This window comes from Aspergillus novofumigatus, assembly GCF_002847465.1.
Source record: "Aspergillus novofumigatus IBT 16806 chromosome Unknown P174scaffold_2, whole genome shotgun sequence".
NCBI classification, from domain to species: domain Eukaryota; kingdom Fungi; phylum Ascomycota; class Eurotiomycetes; order Eurotiales; family Aspergillaceae; genus Aspergillus; species Aspergillus novofumigatus.
Window position 1 is genome coordinate 208811 of NW_020194275.1, and position 23787 is coordinate 232597.

At 51.2% G+C, this 23787-nt stretch overlaps 10 protein-coding genes across 10 annotated transcripts; 5 read left to right on the forward strand and 5 right to left on the reverse strand.

Annotated features, from left to right (window-relative positions):
- Window positions 1-1452: 1452 nt before the first annotated feature.
- Window positions 1453-4404, forward strand: chsC (chitin synthase C; the record flags this gene model as incomplete). The annotated part of the gene is made up of 7 exons (XM_024829513.1): window positions 1453-1536; window positions 1599-2016; window positions 2070-2431; window positions 2487-2531; window positions 2576-3516; window positions 3567-4212; window positions 4267-4404. The coding sequence occupies 7 exons, from the start codon at window positions 1453-1455 to the stop codon at window positions 4402-4404; spliced, it is 2634 nt and encodes an 877-aa protein (XP_024684933.1).
- P174DRAFT_438151 (DUF4267 domain-containing protein) lies at window positions 4291-4955 on the reverse strand. Its single transcript, XM_024826466.1, has one exon. The coding sequence runs from the start codon at window positions 4938-4940 to the stop codon at window positions 4533-4535; it is 408 nt and encodes a 135-aa protein (XP_024684934.1). The 5' UTR covers window positions 4941-4955; the 3' UTR covers window positions 4291-4532.
- A 734-nt stretch (window positions 4956-5689) lies between these two features.
- On the reverse strand, window positions 5690-6838 carry P174DRAFT_438153 (uncharacterized protein). Its single transcript, XM_024826467.1, has one exon. The coding sequence runs from the start codon at window positions 6772-6774 to the stop codon at window positions 5740-5742; it is 1035 nt and encodes a 344-aa protein (XP_024684935.1). The 5' UTR covers window positions 6775-6838; the 3' UTR covers window positions 5690-5739.
- A 195-nt stretch (window positions 6839-7033) lies between these two features.
- P174DRAFT_438154 (putative ABC multidrug transporter) lies at window positions 7034-11950 on the reverse strand. The gene is made up of 7 exons (XM_024826468.1): window positions 10792-11950; window positions 9206-10741; window positions 8528-9146; window positions 8206-8507; window positions 7916-8149; window positions 7446-7861; window positions 7034-7356 (listed from the first exon to the last, which is right to left on the reverse strand). Exons 1-7 carry the CDS (start codon window positions 11845-11847, stop codon window positions 7212-7214), a joined length of 4308 nt encoding a protein of 1435 aa, XP_024684936.1. The 5' UTR covers window positions 11848-11950; the 3' UTR covers window positions 7034-7211.
- Window positions 11951-12986: 1036 nt separating this feature from the next.
- On the forward strand, window positions 12987-13460 carry P174DRAFT_76959 (uncharacterized protein). The gene has a single exon (XM_024832455.1). It carries the CDS (start codon window positions 13128-13130, stop codon window positions 13368-13370), a length of 243 nt encoding a protein of 80 aa, XP_024684937.1. The 5' UTR covers window positions 12987-13127; the 3' UTR covers window positions 13371-13460.
- P174DRAFT_76955 (uncharacterized protein) lies at window positions 13395-14044 on the forward strand. The gene is made up of 2 exons (XM_024832454.1): window positions 13395-13498; window positions 13544-14044. The coding sequence occupies exon 2, from the start codon at window positions 13551-13553 to the stop codon at window positions 13911-13913; it is 363 nt and encodes a 120-aa protein (XP_024684938.1). The 5' UTR covers window positions 13395-13498; window positions 13544-13550; the 3' UTR covers window positions 13914-14044.
- P174DRAFT_474397 (uncharacterized protein) lies at window positions 14041-15389 on the reverse strand (the record flags this gene model as incomplete). Its single annotated transcript, XM_024830648.1, has 6 exons — window positions 14041-14494; window positions 14543-14913; window positions 14961-15046; window positions 15094-15130; window positions 15180-15205; window positions 15260-15389. The coding sequence occupies 6 exons, from the start codon at window positions 15387-15389 to the stop codon at window positions 14041-14043; spliced, it is 1104 nt and encodes a 367-aa protein (XP_024684939.1).
- A 1412-nt stretch (window positions 15390-16801) lies between these two features.
- P174DRAFT_448157 (FAD-binding oxidoreductase) lies at window positions 16802-18963 on the forward strand (the record flags this gene model as incomplete). The annotated part of the gene is made up of 5 exons (XM_024828738.1): window positions 16802-17238; window positions 17284-17783; window positions 17836-18289; window positions 18337-18484; window positions 18532-18963. The coding sequence occupies 5 exons, from the start codon at window positions 16802-16804 to the stop codon at window positions 18961-18963; spliced, it is 1971 nt and encodes a 656-aa protein (XP_024684940.1).
- Window positions 18964-19429: 466 nt separating this feature from the next.
- On the forward strand, window positions 19430-20544 carry P174DRAFT_383590 (uncharacterized protein; the record flags this gene model as incomplete). Its single annotated transcript, XM_024823167.1, has 1 exon — window positions 19430-20544. The coding sequence occupies exon 1, from the start codon at window positions 19492-19494 to the stop codon at window positions 20542-20544; it is 1053 nt and encodes a 350-aa protein (XP_024684941.1). The 5' UTR covers window positions 19430-19491.
- A 366-nt stretch (window positions 20545-20910) lies between these two features.
- P174DRAFT_364830 (carbohydrate-binding module family 14 protein) lies at window positions 20911-21243 on the reverse strand (the record flags this gene model as incomplete). Its single annotated transcript, XM_024822019.1, has 1 exon — window positions 20911-21243. The coding sequence occupies one exon, from the start codon at window positions 21241-21243 to the stop codon at window positions 20911-20913; it is 333 nt and encodes a 110-aa protein (XP_024684942.1).
- Window positions 21244-23787: the final 2544 nt, after the last annotated feature.

Sequence of the window (23787 nt, forward strand, 5' to 3'; positions counted from 1 at the left end):
AATGTCCACCTCACCTTCTTAGGTGTTAAAAATTACGTAAAGAACTTGTAATGATACCAGTATCGTCACTGCCTTTGCTAACAGTCTTTTCCTTCTAATAATGGCTGACTTTTTTTTGGTTCAATTGGATGGAGTATACTAGGTGGGAATATCGCCCATTGAATTATATATATCAAAGTCCGTGGCCGTAATATAGCACACCACTGCATGACGGAGTATATATATGAGAAATATGGTCCAGCAAGGCTTAACGGCAACATATCTTATAATTGCAATCTAAGTCAAATGGCCCTTCGGTGCAAGACCTCATCTGTGACCGTTTCGAGGTTGCCAGCCATGAGGCACGTGACCACACACTAACAGCCCACGCTCCTTGTTCTCTGCTCCGTCAGGGTTTTCCTTCGATCTTGTCCAAGATACAACACCTAGAGTCAGACCTCAGAATATCTATGTCCTCAATTTCATAGGACATTTTCTATCATTCAGTCTCAATCTGACTGGATGAATTGTGTGAACTGATCCTGGATGAGATTGCTCATTTGCTGATCTGTATTCGCAGTGTCCCACTTTCAGTGGAGTGACCGCCGCACAGCCGAGAACAAGCCACAAATCATCGTTGTCAATGTCCCAAATTTCCCTTCCACCACCACGCGTCGTCCATAAACTCGACCAGCAGCAACCGTGGCGTGGGCCGCAAAGCGTCCTATCAAACACATTTAAACCTTATGAAACTACGACCATATCGCACGCACCAAGCCTTACAGCGGGTGTCGTCAGCCACTGGCGGCGACGATCAATGGAAATCCCTGGTCGATTTTTGGCTGGCTGACGATTGTTCCCCGGCCTAGTGTATGATCGCTGCCTTGAGATCATCTCGAACCTCAAGATCTAGGAATGATTGCTATCAGGAGTGCCAGGGGCAGGCATACGAACATGGCCCCGGGTGCGGAAAGGGCCCTAAGCGTTGATGTTGACAAGCAGCGAAGTCATCTCGGAAACAATAGCGACGTGTGAGAAGTTGCCGGATGTCGTTGCTCCACAGGACCCAGAACCAGGGATCAAAATGTGCCAAACTGTGTCATCATCCAGCAGGCGGCGCTGTTCTCACTAAGCAAAGTCCTAATAATAACTGTCCGTCAATCAAGATTGGACAATGACAGAGGTGGGACGGTTGAACAGGCCCATCATAATGAAAATATTTGTCTGCGATGCTGCCTGGACAAAGGCAGTGTCTCTTATCGACAAACCCTCCAGTCAGACCTCTTTTGACGTCGTATCTAACAATAGAACCATCTGTATCTGATCCGTGGTAAGATCAGTTCCACCACGAACGGCATATAATTGCGACCCTTAGTTTCTTAGTCAGGTACAATTCTTCAGTCTTGCAACATTCATCTTCCCCGACCGATTATACCGACATCCAACCTGCCCGTTCAAGCGCCCACTGCCAAAATGGGCACTCCAACGCCCTATTCGGCGCATTCACCGCAGGAAAGCCGAAGCAGCTTCTACTCTCAGCCCTCTCCCTCTCCTACCGTGAGTTTCTGACCAGAGTAGTATGATGAAGAACGCGACAAAGTTGACCTTGCTGTGAACAGCTTACCTACGGTCGCGATGACGCGGAAGATCAACAACAGACCCTCCTTCGACGCAGTGTAGCCAGCCCTAATGGCTGGTCATACGATGATCCCAACATATCGACCGACTCCCTGCGGCGATACACACTGCATGATCCCGGGATAACCGCATTTGCTCACCCGTACCCGGAATCCGAAACCGCCGATGTCCACAGCGCACGGATGTCGGAATACAGTGGAATCGAGATGGATGCCTGGCAAAGACGACAAGGTTTGAAACCGAGTGCGCTTCGGCGATATGGAACAAGGAAGATCAACCTGGTCCAGGGTTCGGTGCTCAGCGTTGACTACCCGGTTCCGAGTGCGATTCAGAACGCGATCCAGGCGGAGTATCGGGATGCGGAGGAAGCGTTCCATGAAGAGTTCACACATATGCGGTGTAAGTACTTATGCCGAAATGCGATCGCCCAACAGTCGACTAAGGAGGTCTAGATACGGCCGCCACCTGCGACCCGGATGAGTTCACCCTGCGCAACGGCTACAACCTTCGCCCTGCCATGTATAACCGTCATACAGAGTTGCTCATCGCCATCACATATTACAATGAGGATAAAGTCCTGACCGCCCGAACTCTGCATGGTGTGATGCAGAACGTCCGAGACATCGTCAACCTGAAAAAGTCAGAGTTCTGGAACAAGGGAGGACCGGCGTGGCAGAAGATTGTGGTGTGTCTCGTGTTTGACGGGATTGAGCCCTGCGATAAGAATACCCTGGATGTCCTCGCCACGATAGGTGTGTATCAGGACGGGGTGATGAAAAAGGATGTGGACGGGCGCGAGACAGTCGCACACATTGTGAGTTATGCATGGCAGCGCTTCCGTCAAAGAAACATCACTGATAAACACTCAGTTCGAATATACGACACAATTATCTGTCACTGCAACACAGCAGCTGGTCAGACCACAGCCTAATGATCCTCGCAATCTCCCCCGGTCCAGATGATATTCTGCCTCAAGCAGAAGAACAGCAAGAAAATCAACTCCCACCGGTGGCTGTTCAATGCCTTTAGTCGGATTCTGAATCCCGAAATATGCATCCTACTCGATGCTGGCACGAAGCCCGGCAGCAAATCGTTGCTTGCCCTATGGGAAGCATTTTATAATGACAAAACGCTGGGAGGAGCGTGTGGCGAAATCCATGCGATGTTGGGCAAGGGATGGCGCAATGTGTTGAACCCTCTCGTTGCAGCACAGAATTTCGAGTACAAAATTTCCAATATCCTCGACAAACCACTGGAAAGCGCCTTTGGCTACGTCAGTGTGCTCCCAGGCGCCTTCTCGGCATATCGCTACCGTGCGATCATGGGCCGACCGTTGGAGCAGTACTTCCACGGTGATCATACTCTGTCCAAGCGGCTGGGAAAGAAGGGTATTGAGGGTATGAATATTTTCAAAAAGAACATGTTTCTTGCCGAGGATCGCATCCTATGCTTTGAACTGGTGGCCAAAGCAGGATTCAAATGGCATCTCACGTACGTCAAAGCATCCAAAGGAGAAACGGATGTCCCCGAGGCGGCGCCGGAATTCATCAGTCAGCGGCGACGATGGCTCAACGGCTCCTTTGCTGCGAGTCTGTATGCCATCATGCACTTTGGACGCATCTATAAGAGTGGTCATAGCTTGGTTCGAATGTTCTTCTTGCATATTCAGATGATCTACAACTGCTGCCAACTCATCATGACCTGGTTCTCGCTGGCATCCTACTGGCTGACCAGCTCGGTCATCATGGACCTCGTGGGGACACCCAGCTCGCATAACAAGAACAAGGCGTGGCCATTCGGCAACGATGCCACTCCCATTGTCAACTTTTTTGTTAAATATGGTTACCTTTTGGCGCTGATGCTCCAGTTTGTGCTGGCTCTGGGAAACCGACCCAAAGGGTAAGTTGCCGGAATCTCCATGCGGACAAGAAAATTGCTGACACAGACAGAACCAAATTTGCCTACACCATGTCGTTCCTTTGGTTTTCTCTGGTGCAGTTTTACGTGCTGATCCTGTCGTTCTACCTGGTCGCCAATGCGTTCATGGGTGGCATGATGGACTTTGATTTCGACCAAGGCGTGGGCCACTTCCTCTCCTCCTTCTTCAGCTCCAGTGGCGGAGGGATCGTCCTGATCGCTTTGGTGTCCACTTACGGCATCTACATCGTCGCCAGCATTCTGTACATGGACCCGTGGCACATCCTGACCAGTTCCTGGGCGTACTTCCTAGGCATGACCACGTCGATCAATATTCTCATGGTGTATGCGTTCTGCAACTGGCACGATGTCTCGTGGGGTACGAAGGGATCCGATAAGGCGGACGCTCTGCCCTCGGCGCAGACCAAGAAGGCCGACGGCAGCAAGAGCAACTTCATCGAGGAGGTCGATAAACCGCAGGCGGATATCGACAGCCAGTTCGAGGCCACTGTCAAGCGGGCGCTGGCTCCGTACCAGGAACCGAAAGAAGACTCGACTATCAGCATGGATGATTCCTACCGCAACTTCCGGACCAACCTGGTGCTGCTGTGGATCTTGAGTAATTTGCTGGTCTCACTGCTGATCACGAGCGACGGCATCAGGAAGATGGCTCTGACGGTAAGTCCTGGATTTCCCTGAATGCGCATGAGATAGTTACTGACGTTGAGACAGAACACATCCACAACGCGGACGCAGTATTATTTCCAAGTGATTTTGTGGGCGACAGCTGGACTGTCTATCTTTCGATTCATTGGGTCGCTCTACTTCCTGGGCAAGTCGGGAATTTTGTGTTGCGTAGCACGTCGATGATTTAGAGCTTATAGCATTGCGATAGAGAACGAACGAATGTGAAGAGTCATGAACTGCATGTCTATCCCTTACTACCAGGATAAAACTCCCGAGCATACCTCACTGTAAAGACATATGGCTGCTGACATTCATTTGGTTTTGTCCGTATTATCTTTGCCGTCGGACCGGACCAGAAGACCCCCGATAATGGCAAGGACAGGAGCATATCCCCAGTGATTCCATTCTCCATGGCCGTTGCTCCAACACACGGCCCCATCGGCAATGGCGACCGCACTGGTTGCGGTCAACGTCCAACCCAGGGACTTGCGAGTGCCGAAAAAGCCCGCAGCGTAGACGGCGAGGCCCATGAAAATATCCCGCGCGCCGTATACAATCATTAGGCTGTCGACGAGGCTTCGGTCGCGGGGAGCGACTGGGGGTTCAAACTCGAAGAAGGTCAAGGCATGTTGGGGACGCAGGATGGCGTTGATACCAAAACAGATGGGGATGATTCCCATGACGGTGGTGAGGAGCGAGATAGACAGTGATTGAGACATGGTTGAGATGGCAAATAGATAGAACAGGAATGCGATTCTTGATAGTCCGGATGAGATAGGTTGCGGAGGTTGAAGATGGCCTATTTATTTATTCCTGTTGACAAGGCTGACATTGTCTTGGCTCCAGGCAGACATGTCATACTCTGGTTGACCCCGGTGATTTTGTTAGTACAGTAGGGCCTTGCATGGATAAATCATTATTATTTAGATATCTCTCTTAGATCCAGTCCAGTCCTTCATCCAATTCGATACCATCTTAATAGGGTTTAGATCAGGTGAGAAGGCAGGCCAGGTAATAGGGAAGATACTATACTCTTAGAGCTCCCCAAGGGTAGAGTTGCATTCAGTCTGAGTTCAGGCCAAAAACGGTTTGTCCCTAGCTTCGAATTCCAGTCAATGTGCTTATCCTTCCTCGGCAGGATGATGGCTACAGCATCGAACATATTCAACCATCTTGCAAACCCTTTCTTCACTTCCATCTGGTCCCTTGAAAACAGCTACTAGCTAGCTAAAGGATACTCGCGCTCTTATATGCATTGTCTGACCGATATTCTAATCTGAACTCTAAAATATCCTGAAGAAAATGACACTTCTGGACACCAAAATGAAATACTCTTGTTTAATGCCGATAGCCCCGGCAGTGTCTGTGACATCTTGTTCTTTGCTAAGGACATATGGCCAGCTGCTGTCAACCCTCTTCGTGCTTCCACAACGGGTCATAGGAGTTGATTATATCAGTAATATATTTCCTCAACTAACGCCTCATCAACACGAATTCTAGACTAGCAATATGCCATCTCTATACAAGATCAACCCTAGCAACAATACCGCCGGTAACAGTGCTATTGATGCCAATCGCAGCGTCAAGTACCCCTGCGGAGGAAATATACAGACTGTCTCGGTCCAACAGAGTTCGACCAAACGACACAGCAGATGCTGATGCTAGATAGGACGACTCTGCAACTACCCGCGCACGTCTTGCAGGAATGTCGACTTCAACCAAACGATTCTGACCATTCATGGCGATCCACGCAGTTTTCCCATCCGTAGAAACAGCAAAGTCATCGCCTTGGACGCCTTGAACAATAACTTCGATAGGACCGGTAGGGATGCCAGTAGTCAACGAGATAGGGATTCGGCCAAAGATACCCTTATTGAGGTTTGTAAAAAACAGATATGAACCCCGGACATGGATCCCATTCACAGCGACTTGTAAGCCCCCGGACGAAGACTTAAGGACCTCATCATCGACTATTATTTGGAAGGAACCGGTGTGAGTGTCTAGTTTGAATATTCTCCCTGCCTGCGAGTCGGAAATCAGGAGTGTTGTTGCATCGTGGTCTGCTAAGCGACACATGCCATTCAGTAGTCGGGCACTGCCGATATTGGCCACTAGTGAAAGAGGTGGTTCTCGTTTTGCTGTCCTGTTCGACGCAGAGAAAGAACCGTGGCCGCGCATGTCGATTCTCCAAACAGCGTTTGAGCCTGGGACTCCCTGAACAGAGCTCAGATTCGCGCTAATCACAAAGAATACGTCCTCCTCCAGTTCTGTAATACCAAGCAACCCGGTTGTCGCAGGGATATCGACAATACTGCTGATTTCGTCATGTCGAAGTGGGTCAACATGGTATAGAGTCGAGGAGCCAGTGGAGGTTAACAATAGTTGGCCATTGTGTCTGGTCGCAATATTTTCGAATGTTTGCGGCTGGGCGAACCTGCCGATCACTGTAAGGGGATAGGTGGTGGTGGTGGTGGCACGCAAAGGCAGGGAAACAGAGAGTTGGAAGAAAGTGAGCAGCCACAAGATGTGCCGCAGTGCTTCACTCTGTAGCATTCTGAAGTGTGGTTCAAACAGCGTTGGTGATTGTAAATGTTATTCAAGCTTTGAGTCTGCGAATGCAGTGAATGTATTCATCCACACCTTTATATGTTGCGTAGTGGTCTGAAAACGTCTAAATTGTCAGTATTTAGTGGCATAAATGGGTCCCAGTGATGGCAGGGTCCACTCCTCATCCTGAGTTCAAGACGCAAGTCGATGATCTGTGGATTTACCGGACATAAATTTGCGAACTGATCTGGCTATACCCGATATCTCCGAATCTTGTCATGGCAGCCAACGTAATTCCGTAGCAGAACATAACATGTATCCATCGCCAGTAGGGACGCGTCCAGCTACAACTTGAGCAGCTGCCCGACCCCGGATCAAGCCTTCTATTCAGTGAACATCAATTCCGTGCCATCTAATCTATATTCTATACGAACAAGAGCGGATTACAGTCTTTTCTTCCCTTTCGGGACCCGACAAAGCCAGTAGAGAAACACCGCCCCAAAAGTGTTAAAGGCCACATACGCCCAGAGCAGCCCAAAATCCCTCCATCGCATCGCGAAGTCAATGCTAAAATTCCTCAAGTACTGACTCGTGTTATCAACACGGCAATACCGGCATTGGTGGCCATCACCTCGCGCCGCTAAATCCAACAAGTACCCCCAGCCGAGGCCATGTACCTCTCCATGTACTCGCCACAAGTCCTATTCGCAGGAGGCGAAAAAGTCAGGAACTCATTAGCAGCGCAGTGCATCGGCGCATCACCCAGGCTCGTCGACAACAGGCCTGAAACGAGGTATGTGAACGGGTTGACGCGATACATGAAGATCCAGAAACCAGGGAGCGCATGCGGGCCGGCGAGGATACCGCAGAAGGCGTACATCATGATGCCCATGATGTTTGCGAGCGCGGCGGCCAGTTCGGCGCTCTCGACGCCGGCGATGAGGAGGTGTGCGAAGGAGCTGGCGAAGAGGAAGGTGGCCCAGATGATGAGGAAGGCGAGCGTGCTGCGGAAATGGACCGTGTCGGTGTATTCTGCGTTGCGGTAGAGGCCGACGGGGTAGAACCATGCCAGGAAGCATAGAACGGCCGCGATCTGAGTCTTGATTAGTCCGTGCCTGTGTCTGGGGCATATGTGCCAACGACTTACCGTGTTCCATGCAAACTCCACGGCAATATTGGAGAGGACGAACGCTTGCCAGGAGTAAGTCTTGGACTGGCGCTCGCGGGACTCGTATAGAGTTCGTTGTGTGACAAAGCTTGGGATGATTTGGAAGATGAGTTGGATGACGACGAAGAGGAAAACAAAGACACCAAACATCTGGTTCTGTAGGCCCTGGGCGGTGTTGTCACCTTTAAAGAAGGAGAAACCAATAAAGAGGGACTACAATTGCATAACTGTTAGAACACATACCAATGAACTGACCAGACAGTACTTACCGAGCCGACAGTCAGAATCGCCTTGGAATAGATATATGAAGGCGTCCGCCAGTACTGCTGGAACACGCGACGACCAACCTGGGCCAGCTGGGCAGGGAACGAGGCCGCAAACTCGGAGTAGCTGGATGGGTCGTCCGAATGCACAGACGAAGGTTGACCAGCCAGCTGTCTCAAGCGAGACAATTCCTGGCGAACTTGCTGATACTCTGGACTACTGCGCCATACAGCTGGCCAGTCGATATCCGTATGGGCTCCTGGCGCAGCTCCAATCACCTCGAGCATATGTTCCGCCGGGTTGGCGCCTTTCGGACAGGGGGGCCACCATTGCGGACAAAGTAATCCATCAAGGTCCTGGACCCCGATCCGATCTCCCCAAAATAGACTGTCCTTCCTCCCTTGGCGAGGAGCAGAAGTCGGTCGAAGCGCTGGAACAACATGGCCGACGGTTGATGGATAGTACATAAGATCGCCTGGCCGTTTCGAGTCAACGTCTCCATGAGGTTGCAGATCGACCAGGACGTCTGGCTGTCTAAGCCAGACGTGGGTTCATCCAGGAACAAGAGCAGCTTGGGACGGGCAGCCAGCTCCACACCGATGGTGAGCCGTTTCCTTTGTTCAACGTTCAAGCCTTCTCCGGGGACGCCGACAATCGCGTCGGCGTAGTCTCGCATATGCAGCAGATCAATCACCTTTTCCACGTACTCCAGCTTCTCCGTCCGGCTGTATTGGGGTGGTTGCCGCAGGAGAGCGCTAAATTCGAGTGCCTCACGGACGGTCGTAGTGGCCAGATGGAGGTCTTGCTGCTGCACATAGCCCGTCTTTCGCTGGAATGAACTGTCCCGCTGTCGTCCATCGACCAGCATTTCGCCAGTGACGACTCCGACAGTCGTCCGGCTGGCCAGGACATCGAGTAAGGTAGTCTTCCCAGCCCCGGAGACGCCCTAGGTACAGTACTCTTAGCGTCTCTCAAAATGTCACAGACGGCAGAAAAAGGACTTACCATCAGAGCAGTCAGTGTACCAGGTTTGATCCATCCATCAACATGATCAAGAATCCGCCTAGTTTCGCTTTTGATCTTCACATCATAACACACATCTTCCCAGTGAAAGATAGATGTCTGCTTCTCAACACCCGCAACAGGGGTCGGGGCCTCAGTGTACTTTTCATTCTGCACAGCAGAGCCAGTGGGCCGTTCCTCATCGCACTGGGCTTGCTTTGCACGCGCGATATGAGCGCTACCACGTCGGAATACAAGCACCTCACCTTTTGACCGCTTCGAAGCAACAAGCTCAGTCGTCACAAAATGGCACACGGCAAGGAAGAAGGTCATGGCGATGATGATCCCAAAGTTGCGCCAGCGGTGGCTGTTGACGTAGCCGTACGAGGAGCGCACAAATGCGTCGCCGGAAACGATATCCGAGCCGGAGACCGCTCCGACGGTAGAGCATACTCGGTGCGTGCTGGATACATCCTCGTAGCCCGGTCCGGCTGGTACAAAGGATGAACACGGGAACTCGCGTCCGTGGAACTCGTTTACCATGACGGCTTCAAAGCCATATGACACGGGATTGAGCCATCGAATCCATGAAGCCCAACCGCGCATGTACGGGACAGGGATGGTAAAGCCAGTATATAGAATAAGGGCCAGCAGAATGATAGACGAAGGGGCGAGGGCCTGGTCGATTGTCTTGGTCAAGGATGCAAACCAGCGGAAGAACATCGACATGGCCAGCATCATTGACGTGGAAATCAACAGGAAGAAGAAAAACGGGCCCGGCTCGCGCCGCAGGTTCGACATGAAGTATAGCGTGAGATTGACCAAGAAAGAATTCATGAACTTATATGGAAGACTCATGATGAAGGACGATACAGCCTCCGCACTCGGGTGGTAGTATGCGTAGCGGCTCTGTTTCTCCACAATGGTGCGTTTCTCGTACAATGTCAGAATCTCGAGAATACTGGCAAAGGCGTTGAGCAAGACCATCATGAAGAGAAGGGCGCCGCGGTAGAAGAACGAGGATGTGTCTCCCGCGAGGTTGTAAAAGATGCTGGCAATGATCAGAGCCTCGAAAAAGTTCCCGATGAGCATGGCCAATGTGACGCTGGGGTCGTTCTTGAGACGCTGCCATTCTCTCCACAAACACAGTTTAACCTGGCCCCAGTAGGACAAGGTGTATGGCGACTTCTCTCGCTGATGAGGCGACTTTTCCGCCCTACGTGAGAGAGCGAACTGGTGCAGATCGGGTCCCTCGAGCGGATGCTGGGTGCTAAACTTCTCGATTGCGTGCAGTAGGGACTGCCGTTGCGGACTATCCTTCCAACGCTGCGCGAACTCTTCCGGTGTCCGAGGAGCCTTATGATCAAACCCGGGCTTGACAACGCGTTCGACCGGACTGCACATCGAGGTGAGGAAATCGGCCGTGGTCTGTGATTCAGGGCACTGGAATCCAAGCTGCTCGAAGTAGGGTTTGGCCTCCTGCGCCGCACCAAAGTATATTTGCCGTCCTTCGTAGAGAACCAGGACCTTGTCAAACAACTATCCGTCCATCAGCAGGGACCTAGCGGGTTACAGTCGTATTCACTCACATCGTATGCCGCCTGAGGGGCCTGGTAGATGGCCACACATGAGGTAATTCCAAAGACATCGCTCTGCGTGCGCAACGTCCGACAGAATTCCACGGCATTCGCACTGTCAAGCCCTCGGGTACTATTATCCCAGCATTGTAGTGGCGAGTATCCCAGGGCGGCCTCGGCGATGGTGACTCGCTTCCTCTCGCCTCCGCTGACACCACGCACAAAGTCGTTCCCCACACGCGTGTTGAGCGTATGGCCAATGCCAAACATGGCCATGATCACGTCGCGCAGATGTTTGGCGTATTCCCGTCGGGATAGCCCCCCGGGAATCACCCGCGGTGCACGAGCAAGGGCGGCAAAATACAGCGTATCTCCTACGGAGAGCATCGGGAAGTGAGCGTCGACCTCGGCCGTGTAGATTGCTTCGCCGCGAAAAGCCGTCGACATCTGTTTGGGGCTGATGCCGTGGTAGTTGATATATGACGCCGAATCGACATTCACGCCGTGGGTCTCGCCCGCAATCGTTCTGAGAAACGTTGAGCAGCCGGAGCCAGGGGGCCCAAGAACACACAGCTGTTCCCCGGGAAGCACCAGGCCCTCGACGTCGCGCAGAATATCGACCCGCTGTTTCCCGCCTCCCAGGGCCTGTCGGATCATCGTTGGCACCTTCAGGAGCGCATTACCAACGCTCATCTGATAGTCCACGGGGCTACCATACCCAAATACATTCAGGTCTTTGAATGCGACACCTGCCACCCGAGGTTGATGGCCATTATCCTGCGGATAACGCGCGTTGTAAAAGGCTCGGGCCCATTTCCTAGCATCAAACGAAGGGCTCCGGGGGTTGAGACTGCCGTTTTCACCGGCGCTAAAGAGGAATGAATGATGTGACTGTTGAGATTGGGCGCTTAACTTGCGGACCAGGTTTGTCAACCGGCGGTCGATATCCTCAGGGGTGATCTTCTCGTCTGGAGCAGCATCCAGGCGTTCCTCGCCATCGGGGAGCTGAGTCTCGGGAGGGGTATTCTCCCCCGTTGACCAACGGATATCCGTCGGGTTCAGGGCCATAGGGATAATTCAACAGGTGCAAGGATAATGTTCGTACAGTTCCGACACCAGGAAGGTAGGAAAGGCTTGTTCCCGAATATTTAAACGTGAATGCCAGTATCCCACCCATCCATCTCGGCCGCCCGCGGACCACGTATTAAAGCAGAAAATGATCTCAGCAAGAATCCCGAAAGATCCAGATTACTTGGCACCGAATGCCATGACTCTGATTTGGAGCATTGGCTGCGACATCAAGGAGAGCTGCCTGGCCTTGGCCATCGTCTTCGGGTCCCGCGGAACCCGCGTCCTCCGCGGCGCCCTCCGCCAGCCCGGGTTCTCATCCCCGTTTCTATGGTGCTTCTCTAGAGAGTCCGGATGATCGTTGGTTGCTTACCGTCTGGACTGTTGCTACGGTAGACAACGAGTCAAGCCAAGTCACAATCATGTCTGCCTGGTGATCTCTTTCTTGGCATATCCTTGTAGCCATCATGACCAATCTCCGGTGCATAAACGGGATAGGGTTCGGCATAGGGCTGGGGAAACATTGTACGGCGACGATTAATGGAAGCACAGGAAGTGAGATCGAAGCCCTGTGTAAGTATTTTTATTTAGGTCGTCTGGATGACATTTGAAGGCCACCTCTGGTGTGGCCCATTGACCTCCTATCAAAACATTTTCGGCAGTATCAGCTCGGAAATATTGTCCACGGTTTCGCGTCTTCGGGGACCTGTGGCTTGATTCTATTGAGATCAACAGGCCTATACCAAGATAATGGAGTCCGCAGTCCTCTGCTCCCGCTTGCGATGGAGCGAGCTACCTCGGGCCCTGAGAAAGCTGGACTCGCTGCCGCCAAAAATCTTCCTTGAGCCCATTAGAAACGACCACGGCTGTGGTAGGGAATAGGCAGAGCTCAGTTGGCGCATGGCCCTCATGGTGCTGTCTAGAGCTACTCGACGGAATAGGCTATCTCTTGTTCTAATTATGAGATGAGCGCAGAAAGATGCTTGTCTCTCAGGCATGACGGAACGAGGAGTGCCAACCGGTCATGGTGACAAGTAGTCGGCTGAATAGGATTCACTGCAAGGGAGGTTGGTCATCCGAGAATCCTCGTTCTGCTTTCGTCCTTTGCCAGGAAAGCAAGACCAGATGACAAATGCATATGTTGATTCCCGGCATTGCCGGCTGTTGTAACAAGAGATCCAGACTTGCAGGCTTGCATGAATACAGGAGAAATACGAAAGAGGGGAGGTCAATATAGATAGGCATGTTCCATACAGTGGTGAAGATTATACTCGTGCGGAATGCTCGAGAGAAGACTGGAGGAGATGCAGAACAATATATCAGCCGAATACGAGCACCCAGCAGCTACGGTCCATATGTCGCGGTACATGTGCATCTGGGGAAGGGCGTCGCTGTCTATACGAGATTTAAATGTCTTGGCCAATTTAATTGACATCTGGAATCTGTCATCGATCCCTTGGCATCATCTTCGATATGGAAACAGCATCAGAGTGACACTGAGATGCAGTGCCAGTTCCTGTTGAGCTTCAGAGAGCACCTGCGAGAAGAAATGTATATAAGGTCTCTGCTCTCCCGGTCAAGGTGACATCTTCAAGCTTGACCAACCGCATCAACAATACTCTGACAGAAACAAGCATATCACTTTCATACAGTATGCAACTCCCCCACACAGGACGATCTGAACTGACGAATGTAGAGTCACCATGAAGATCGCAGCTCTCGCCGCCACTCTTGCCCTGGCCCTCGTCCCCAGCGTGTCCGCCTGGCGCGTGTACTTTTACCAGCTGAAGGAGGAAGAGGGTCCATCTATTACCAATGCTGGACCTGGAAATCCCGGGTTCAGGTGCCATTCCAACGTCGACCCTCTCAACCAGAAGATTTCCTCAATGAGGTACTACTCGGACAATCCGGAGGGCACCACCCGCTGCTGTCTTAAAGTATACGACAGCCCCGGCTGCAGAGGCGACCTTGGCTATTCGTTCTGCCGCAACCAGTTCCTCAACTTCGACGACATTGGTCACGACAACGATGTGAGCTCCTACTCGACCGACTGCTTCAGGATTTGAGCTCCGGCCCGCACATGGTCCACTGGCAATGAGTAAATCAGGGATTATGCCGAGAAGAGGATTATCGGTTGCTATGTGTATAGTATCGAAAGTACTTTAACGATACATTAGCAATACACAGCCGTTTTCATGATTTTCTCGGCTGCACTAGACTCTCAGTACTACTGCCCTGAGTTATCGGCCGTCCAGATCGAGACTCATGCCAGTGCATTTCAGTGGTCAGCACAATCCCATTCTTAGAAAGCCTGTCTCCCCTTTCATCGTCGTCTGCTTCGATCATCGTCTCTCCTTGCCCTCGCCTGGATCCCCGCGAAATGTGGTCGAGATCATACCCCATTGGCCCGCTGCGGCTGGCTCCGTACCTGTTATACTGCGGACCCGTCCGGCTCTTGTTGCTGCTAAATACTTTGGGAATAATCATGACAAAGAGTGGTTTCAGTGCGGGGGCGCAAGCCGCAATAATGGAGAGTCCCACTTCGATGGTCGAAATACAGAAGAGGAGCGTGTAGGTGTAGTCCGCTGGGATGTTGCGGTCGTAGTCGTCGAGCAGGATGACCCGTACGATTCCAGAGATAACCGATCTTCTCACATCAGTCATCAATCGTTCCCAAAAGTAAAAGAATACTAACATGAGACCCAAGGACAGAATTCCGATTAGCATCAGCTTCTGACTCCGCGCGATTTTCAGGTTATACACAATCCAGGTTGGAAGGATCAGCACCAGCACGTCAGTGAAGATGGAGGCACAGGCGGTTCCGGTGACAAAGTTGGCGAAGTTGATACATTTGGCGTTTGGGTATGACATAGGATCCCAGTTGGACGCAATTGGGACACAATGCAACATTGTGATGAGGAAGGTGGCCACCATGGCGATCCCGTTGAGAATCAACAGGGCGTATATCGCTCTCCGTACGTTCACCTTCTGACCAGTCAAGCGTAACAGGAAGAGGAGGATGGAGGTTTTGATGAGGGCGAGAACGGGATTGTATAGGAGTAATGTCTGAATGACAGTTAGCATGCAGCGAACAGGAATTGAGTCTAACATACAGCGTAGGAAAACTTTGCTCCCAGCGCGGCGGGAAAGTCCTTGGGAACGTCCCAGATATGGTAGCCGATATACATGTATTTGATGACTGGAATATGTTAGTTAACGCAGGAAAAGGCTCATATATTAACGTACCATAGTAAGAAGTAATGGTCTCAGCCCAGTAGAGGACCTTGGTTCAGGTCAGTTCAAGGATTCATGGAAACATCCGTGTCACCCACCTCTGCAAAACAAATCACCCAGTCATCTAAGTCGTGATCAGCATGCCTCCACCCCAATATAGTACGATCTGGGAACCTACCCGCTGCGAACGTCCGTGTCAATACTACCCGACTGTAGATTCGAAGGCCCACCACGATCGTTGCCGCCGCGGGAAATGCAAAGATCAGCGCAATCGCCTGGGGCTGCAGAGTATCGCTTGGGGCAGTCATCGCGGAGATAGGCATTCGCAATCCATCGGAGGGAGATGACAAGAAAGAAAGGAAGAAGAAATAGATTAAAAAGCGGCCGTCACATCCTTATGAGAGGAGCGGAAATTGCCACAGGTGAAAGGAGGAGGAGAGTTCTGCATTAGGGTTTCCGAGGCTCATGCTGGCTTTTCTCGCAGAGTTCATGGAATGCAACCTTCTGCCTTCTTTCAAATCTTCTACTACGGGATACAGCTGTTATTCCTGCTAGTTTGCGGGGTGCTGACTCGATCTCAAAGTCTATTTCTATATAGCCATGCTGTTCGCCAGCTAGAGATCTCGAGTAGCTGCTGTGCCTCCTTCGGTCATCGTATGAAGATGGCAAGCAATCCGACTACTCGTGGCATTTGGTCAAATAGTTCATGCTGAAAGACCTAGAGTGACTAAATCCAGACTGTCCTGGTGAGACGCCGACAAATTGCCGGACGACACTACAAGACATTTGCTCCACATGGGCTCGGCGCTCACCCATCTAGTCTCGGCTCCTTGTCCTCAAAAGAAGTCACTCATTCGCCACTTAGAACACAGGCTCCTCGGTTGAAACTTCAAATAGGTTGCCCCGCATGCTAGTGCAGTCATAGTCCCTCGTCGACTGAGTCGAGAATCGTCTGCTCCGGTGTAAGCGAGCCAAGTCGGCAACTCTTTTGGCACAATTCCATTATTCACAACATAGACTAGTCTAGACTAAGGGTTTCGGAGGACAACCTCCGTCCTGGACTGTCTCGAATCTCGATTTAGCTTTCGTTTTGTGGCCATTGCTATTGTTAGTAGTCTTTCTGGGTACATGTTCGAAGGCCAACTGCCGGTACACAGTGGCAGCATGACAACTCACGCCGAGTCGGTCCTCAGTCTCTATTTAATCCTTCGGCTCTCTTTATCATTACTTTGTCTTTTGCTTCTTCCTCTCATTCCTCACTCTAAAGTCAATAAGCGATATCAGCGCCCGCAGGCCGCAGGGCTGTAGTCTTAAGAGTCTTGCAGCCACATCAATAGTCCTTGTTAGTCAGTGCCACAAAACGTGGCCTGACCGGGTTCACAATATCATAGAGTGATGGCAAATCTCAGCGAGTCAGTGCCTCCACTAGTACGTGGAGAACATATATTTTCATGCAGTAGTTCATGCGCTAAAGGCCATCGCCGTGCCGCTACTTACTTAGCTCCGCGCACCAAGTCAGAATCCATCGAATTCTCCGAGACGAGGATCCACCTGCTTTGCTCGAGTAGCAACAGTCGGTTCGGTTGGAGATACAAGATTCGACATCCATGGCCTCCTAATTTCCGTTCCCAGAGTGTTTAAATATCGCCACATGGCATGCACGGTGTTGACATGGACAGGCTACCTCCCTCCTTGACCCTTGTACTCGGACATAGAGATGATGAACAGTGTCCTGGCTATCTTGGCCGTGGCCTCTGCGGTCGCAGCGCAAGAGGCCAGTGTGTCGGCATCCCTGGCACCTGCCGCAACTACTGTCTCACCATCGGCAACTCTCTTCCCATCCGAAACTATCCAGCTGACTGATGCGGTTCTCGCCAATGTGGCTGACACCATTCAGAATGAGACCGTCTCCAGTATGTTCACCTTTGCCAGCACCAACTCCTCTTCCGTAGCGAAGAGAAGCTCGCACCGGTGCAAGGTTATGCCTGGAGATGGGGCCTGGCCGAACGACCTGATCTGGGGCATCTTCGACCTTCTTCTCGGCAAGCGTCTGGTGAAGACGACACCACTGGCAGCATACTGTTACCCCGACTGGCCCGAGTATGATGCGGCAAAATGTGCCGCTATCTCGTCACAATGGATCACTTCTGATCTCCAGTAAGCGCTTCACATATTTCCTGGGACGCAGCTGACGTGGAATAGCATGGCCGATCCGGCTTCAATCATGTTGCCCCTGTACGAAGGCCGTACATGCATGCCCCCTGGCTTCAACTACACGGACACCTGTGAGATTGGCGGATATCCCGCCTACGTTGTTAATGTCACAAACGTAGCTCAGATCCAGCTGGCTGTCAACTTCGCCAGAAATCTCAACCTGCGCTTGGTGGTCAAGAATACCGGCCATGATTTCAACGGCAAGGCAGCCGGTAAGGGTGCTCTGTCCATCTGGACGCACTGGTTGAAGGACAAGGCCTTCTACCCCCAGTACAAGGCTGCCAATGGCTACGTCGGCCCCGCCATCAAGATCGGCTCTGGTGTGCAGGTGTGGGAGGCGTATGAATATGCCAAGGCCAACGGTGTTACTGTCATTGGAGGTGAAGCCATCACTGTTGGCATGGGAGGTGGTTACATCGCCGGCGGTGGTCATTCGCCCTTGAGCAGTCTGTACGGCATGGCCGCGGACCAGGTTCTTGCGATGGAGGGTAGGTTTATCTCGTCGTCAGCCCTGTGGGCTCTGGCTAACTCGATTGATAGTTGTCCTTGCCGATGGCCGTTTTATCACGGCCACATCCACGCAAAACTCGGACATCTTCTGGATGCTTCGCGGTGGTGGCGGCAGCACCATCGGCGTCGTCACTTCGTTGACAGTCAAGGCATTGCCCAAGCTGCCAACGACGACGGTGACCTTTAACTTCACCATCAAAGACGCCCCTAGCGCCGACGCCTTTTGGAAGGGTGTCGAGTCGTACTTGGACAACTTTGAGCGCTTTGTCGATGCCGGCACCTACGGCTACTACTACCTCGGCGCATCTGCCTTTCAGCTCGGTACCGATTATGCTGGGTCGACCGATTACTATTTCCGCATGGAGTCGTTTGTCGCCCCCAACATGACTGTCGACGAGACAAAGGCTCTGCTCGCTCCGTGGTTTGATGTGTTGGACGCTCAGAACATCACCTACACTCCGTGGTACAACCACGCCGACAACTTGTGAGCAGCCATACCCCATAAGCGAATTATACCTAACTGTATTGCAGCCACGACGTGTGGACGGTTGCCTTCCCGCAGGAATACGTTGGAACTGCCCTAGTCAAGACGGCCTCGCGTCTCATGCCACGAAGCGTCTTCCAGGACGACAGTCTGCGTAGCCGGACCTTCCTCGCCCACAAGGACGCCATCGACAAGGCAAGCCATCCCGCCGCCTTGCCTTGATTCTCACTAACCATCTCTAGGGTCTCTTTGTCGCTGGCTTCCACATCACCGGCACTGGCAAAGCCGTCACCCCACCCACCGACACCTCCATCCTCCCCGCCTGGCGTGATGCCCTCGCACACGTCATCGTCGGCACACAATGGACATCCGACGCTAGCTGGGAAACAGTAAAGGACAAGTCTCTGTTCGTGACGAGCTGGATGGACGTCCTGCGCGACATTGCCCCTGACTCGGGCTCCTACATGAGCGAGGGAGACCTGCTGGAGCCGAACCAGCAGGAGGCGTTCTACGGCGCCAACTACGACCGCCTCTACAGCCTCAAGCAGCGTTACGATCCGTGGGGATTGTTCTTTGCGCTGACTGCCGTTGGTGCCGAGGACTGGGAGGTCCAGGTTACGGATCCTGTGCCTTACTCGTGGAATAATAATGGGCGGTTGTGTCCTGTTTCTTAGATTGCTTGGTATAGGCGATAATTGTATATTAGTTATAGAGTGAAAAATACATTAGCAGATATTGTCGCTATGTTCAGCTGACATCTGGATAGGACCCAGTTCTTCACCGAGATGCTGGGATGAACGCGACCCTCGGATGGAAGATCAACCTGTGTAAAAATAGAAGAGGCAAGGTCGCATAGTTATCGTCATCCCCTACAACACTTTCGTCTTGGGCTGTGGGTGCTATCTACATGATAGTATCCTGAGGAGCCAAGCCTCCTCCACATACGGTTGAGGTAGCAAGCATCACGGCTAAGCCACATCTATCAACCATAGACGAATACGGGACTTGCCCAAAGAAGACTAGATTGGCCCTCATTTCTCTCGTTCGGCCAACTCCCTTCGTATTGGCTGGGCGCAGTAACCTGAAATTATTTGCTTCGCCCTGTCCACTAGCAATAGTGTATATTCCGCTCAGAGTATAAGTACGGAGCGGACCTGGATGTTTGGACCGATCCCAATCCATTAAGCCAAGTTCATTGCACAATGGCCTTCCACGACGACGATCATCCCCTTTTACAAAACGACCCTTTACAACAAACCTTTCCCGACGTGGCATCCGCCGACCATTCCTCAACTTACTACATCTACCGCGAGCGAAATGACCACATGCTCATCACCACCACCCAACAACCAAAAACCCAAAAGGCACGCCGCAAGAAGCAAAAAGAAGACCCGTCCAGCATCCAAGACCCAAACGGCTACTTCGTCCACAGACCATACCTGAGTTTCGCCCGTCCTCCCCGGACCCTCCGCTCCGGGGGCTCCAAGGACGGACGGACTATATGCCTCATCCACAGTTACGCTGGCTGGCGGCGGTGGCGACTGCAGTTTGGGAGCGATCTCGGGGACGCAGTTGACCCGAGGGGAGTCGTGCAGTGGCAGAGACGGAGCCATGCCGATAACAGCGTCAAGGCGGATGTTGACCTAAAAGGGTACCGGGTGCGCAGTTGGCGATTATGGGGCGAGTCTGGGAAGGCGTACCATCGCGAGGTCAACAGCAAGCGGAAGCAGGGGATGTGGACCGAAGATGATCCTGCGAGTCATCGACCTCTAAGAGCTACGGAGGCGTGCCTGTTGACATGGACGGCGCCGTTCTCGAAACGGACGAGAGAATATGCATTCAGCTATGAAGGGGTTGACTTTGTTTGGAAAGGTACCAAGGACGTGCCAGAGGATTGCAAATTAGCAAGACGGCTGATGCCGGTCCATCACCTGAAGTTAGTCGCGATCTTACCGGCCAAGCTGGCGGAGGAAGCGGAGGTGGTGGTTGGGTATTTTATTTGCAGTGCCAATGAAGACGAGTACGGGACTCTCGTCATTGAAGACTCGAAAATCTGCGAGGTCCTCGGGATCGATGAGATGTCAGAAGACATGGAATTGGCTCGCGCCAAGGGAGCGATGCCGGCAAGGATGCATGATATGATTATGGCCACTGCTGTGTGCATGATCATAGGCGAGTGGCAGAAGCGCAAGACTGCAGTGAGCGTGCTCTTTGCGCTGCTTTTTGCCGGGGCCATGAGTCCTGCCCATATTTAGATATTGATGATTTGCTTGCTGTACATTAGATCTTTCTGCAGTGCATACTTCAGATGGCAACCCTAATTTCTCGGGCACACTCATTTACAAAGAGGAAGTTGACGAAATGGCGGTAAAGGATTACCAGCATGCTGTCCAGAGCATAAAGTGTGGAATGATAAAAAATGTTCAATTATACCATGATCTGCCAGTCATGCTGGGCAGATCCTCCCTGGGTATCGACATCGACAACTATAATCCATGGCCAGACACCACACCATCCAAGCCGAGTTAATTAAAAATTTTTAAGGGCAACAAAGTCAGAAAAGAAATACACATCCTCAGCCCCTCAATAGAAGGGCCAAGCTTCGAACGGCTCCTCAACACTTAGTGGCCCATGCCACCGGGGCGGCCGTGGCCACCAGGGAAGCCCGAGCCCTGAGGGATCCTGCCATGCTCAGGACCCTTGGGGATGGCGCCGCGGGGGTGGCAAGAGGGGATCTTGAATTCGTAGTCGCAGACACCGGTGGTAGGGCAGTAAGCCGTGCCGGGACCGCAGGTCTTGAGGACTGGGATGCCGCCAGCGGCACATTCGAAGAAGTTGTGGCAGTCGTGGACATCAGGCCAGGCGTCTCCGGGCTGGCATTGAGGGGCAGCCGAAACAGCGGAGAAGAGGAGAGAGGCCGCGAAGACGGACAGAGCCTTGAGGGTGAACTGCATCTTGATACTGGGTGGACATTAGTATGGCAATAGCCCACTATCAAGAGTCGACACGTACATTGATGTGTGGATTAGAAGATAATCACAAAAGTAGTAAATATGGACACCTTAAAGACTGAAGGATATTCGATTGAATCGGTGTCGGCTTGGAGTGGCGGTAGTTGGCGAGTTGTCGTCTGTTGAGTCGATGATTGAGGATGAATTGCCTGAGATTGAAGCTGACTTTATACCTTTTTCGAGGTCTAAACTGTTCTCGATTATCGACTGCCTTTACATTCTTCGGATGGCATACAGCAGTAAACCTGTCGATCAAAGCAAACAAATAGCCGCTCTCAACCAATTCCAAGAGGATCAACACTCCCCGCAGGCTCCAGACGTCATGTAAACAACAGATTTGGCATTCCTGGGGCTCGCATATCGGGATAGATACACCCCTTTTTGCCCCTGCGTTTGCGGAAACATTGCCCTGGTTTGCTGCATTGGTTGTTTATTTGTTGTTGTTGTCCCACGTGGAGTTCCTGTTCTCAATTCGCCACTACTACTTGTTGGGAAATACCAATGTTGATGTCTTATTGTCGTATGTAGTGGCGATATCAGGCTTTCACAAATTGCTAGAATGATGGTTGCCAATTCTACTTAGAGATACCTGTCAGACGAGTGTCGTGGCGTGGCGAGCATAGAGCCCGGTCAACCGCCTACTCATTGGTCATTCTAGAAGCATATAGATACAAATCGATACAGGACCAAACTTGTTCACTCTGGATGTTCTCTTCTTGCTCGATCGATTTCTTTGAGGGGCGGCTCTGGTAGTTGGTGCTGTTTGCACTCACTTTCAAGGGATATTGCTAGGGGTTCGGTGGATGCCGCCAGGAATGCCTCGCGGCTCTGGACGCATTCAGTCCTGCCAAGAAAACTGAAGTACGTCAGTTATTCCATTTAGTTATGCCTCGGGAATGACAACAATCCCATCATTGTGCCTGATTGAATGATGTGTGAAGTGGCCTCCGTTGATGTCTGCGGAAGTGGTGACGCCAGGATTCTCATTCTCCTACTGTCTAGGATTAATGAATGTGTTTCCTGCACTTGCTCATTTCCATTTTGTGCATTCGGTTGATGTGACTACTTTGTTATATAGATTCAATCGAAGCGATAGATGTGTTCCAGTCTGGTGTTGGCTATGAAACAGTCAACATCCGCAGCTGACAGGCAGCCAGAAATCAGTAGCTGAAGACATTGTTATAGAAAATGTCCAACTCTGCCACTATTCTACATAAATTCTAGAGCCATGGAGTATAATAGTTGAGCTTCGAGTTGTTCTTCTCGTCGGCCACTGTAGTTGGATATGCAGTATAGATCCTGATCTCTCAATCTTATGCTCACAGCAAGCATAATGGGCATCTTAATCATTCCATGCTACTGTAGTGCATAATCTTATTAGGAACATTAATATCACTCAGTGAGAGTGACAAATGTTACGTAGAAAGAATATATTTGTATGTTGTTGATGGATGTGGTGAGTATGAGATGCGGGAAATATATATTGGTGGCCACTGACTATTCCACCACCAATCGATGCCAATTTGGTGTCAACGTTGCTTAGCATAACTGCCATAATACTTTAGCAAAGACGAAGATAGACGATTCGGGCTTCCATTTCTTCTATATCATTTGCTGCTTTGGCGTGACAATAGCTTTCACTTTGAGCCCATACTAGACTCTTCTAATTACCAGCGGACAGACCGTCAGTCAGCCAATAGCGGCAATTTCTTTTGATTTCTACCTATTAGTTTTGCTTCCTTGGACTATGTTAATAGTAGTCTACTAGTATATATTGTCTATGAGTTGTTTTTAAGAAAGTTTTCAAGCAGAATCAGTCAGAGATTCGACGCTGATGTGATTCTGCACATGTTCTTGACGACATCCCTTGATCGCAAAGCGTCCCTGAAGAGCTATCAGAACCAGTCAACAATTCTATTCTCTGATCCTTGTACCTCCCCTGTCTTGCAACCCATCTCGTGTTGTCTTCTTGTTTAGAAGCAGGATACTCCTTGATTTGAGCAACCGAGTGTGCCAAGAACGGGAATAGTTGATGGGAAGTAACCTAAGGCAAGGGGCCGCAGAGATACAACCCAAGAAGTAATGGACCTCAGATATCGATTGGCCACGCTCAACTCGAAAGAATGACAAGGAAGCGAAGAATGAATCATTTGCTTCGAAATCATATTTTTTATCTCATGGCTAGGTAACCTATCAGGAAAGGAAACTCCATTCCGACAGCGGACATCGAAATGACTGATGATCTGATAACGGATTCTTGAAGGTCCATTCCCTCAAGGCTCTTGTTTGTTTGCTACCTTTTCACAAATGTTCCCTCTAGAAGAGACATACCCAGCAGCAAGATGGCACCGTTGAATCCAGCCAGATCAAAAAGGACTGCCGCGAAAAAGACCTCTGGACATCTTCAACACATTTTTTTTAATTCATAAGGGCACAATTTCCTACCATTTGGCAAATGCTCGAGGATCGCGCAGATGAAGGTGCATA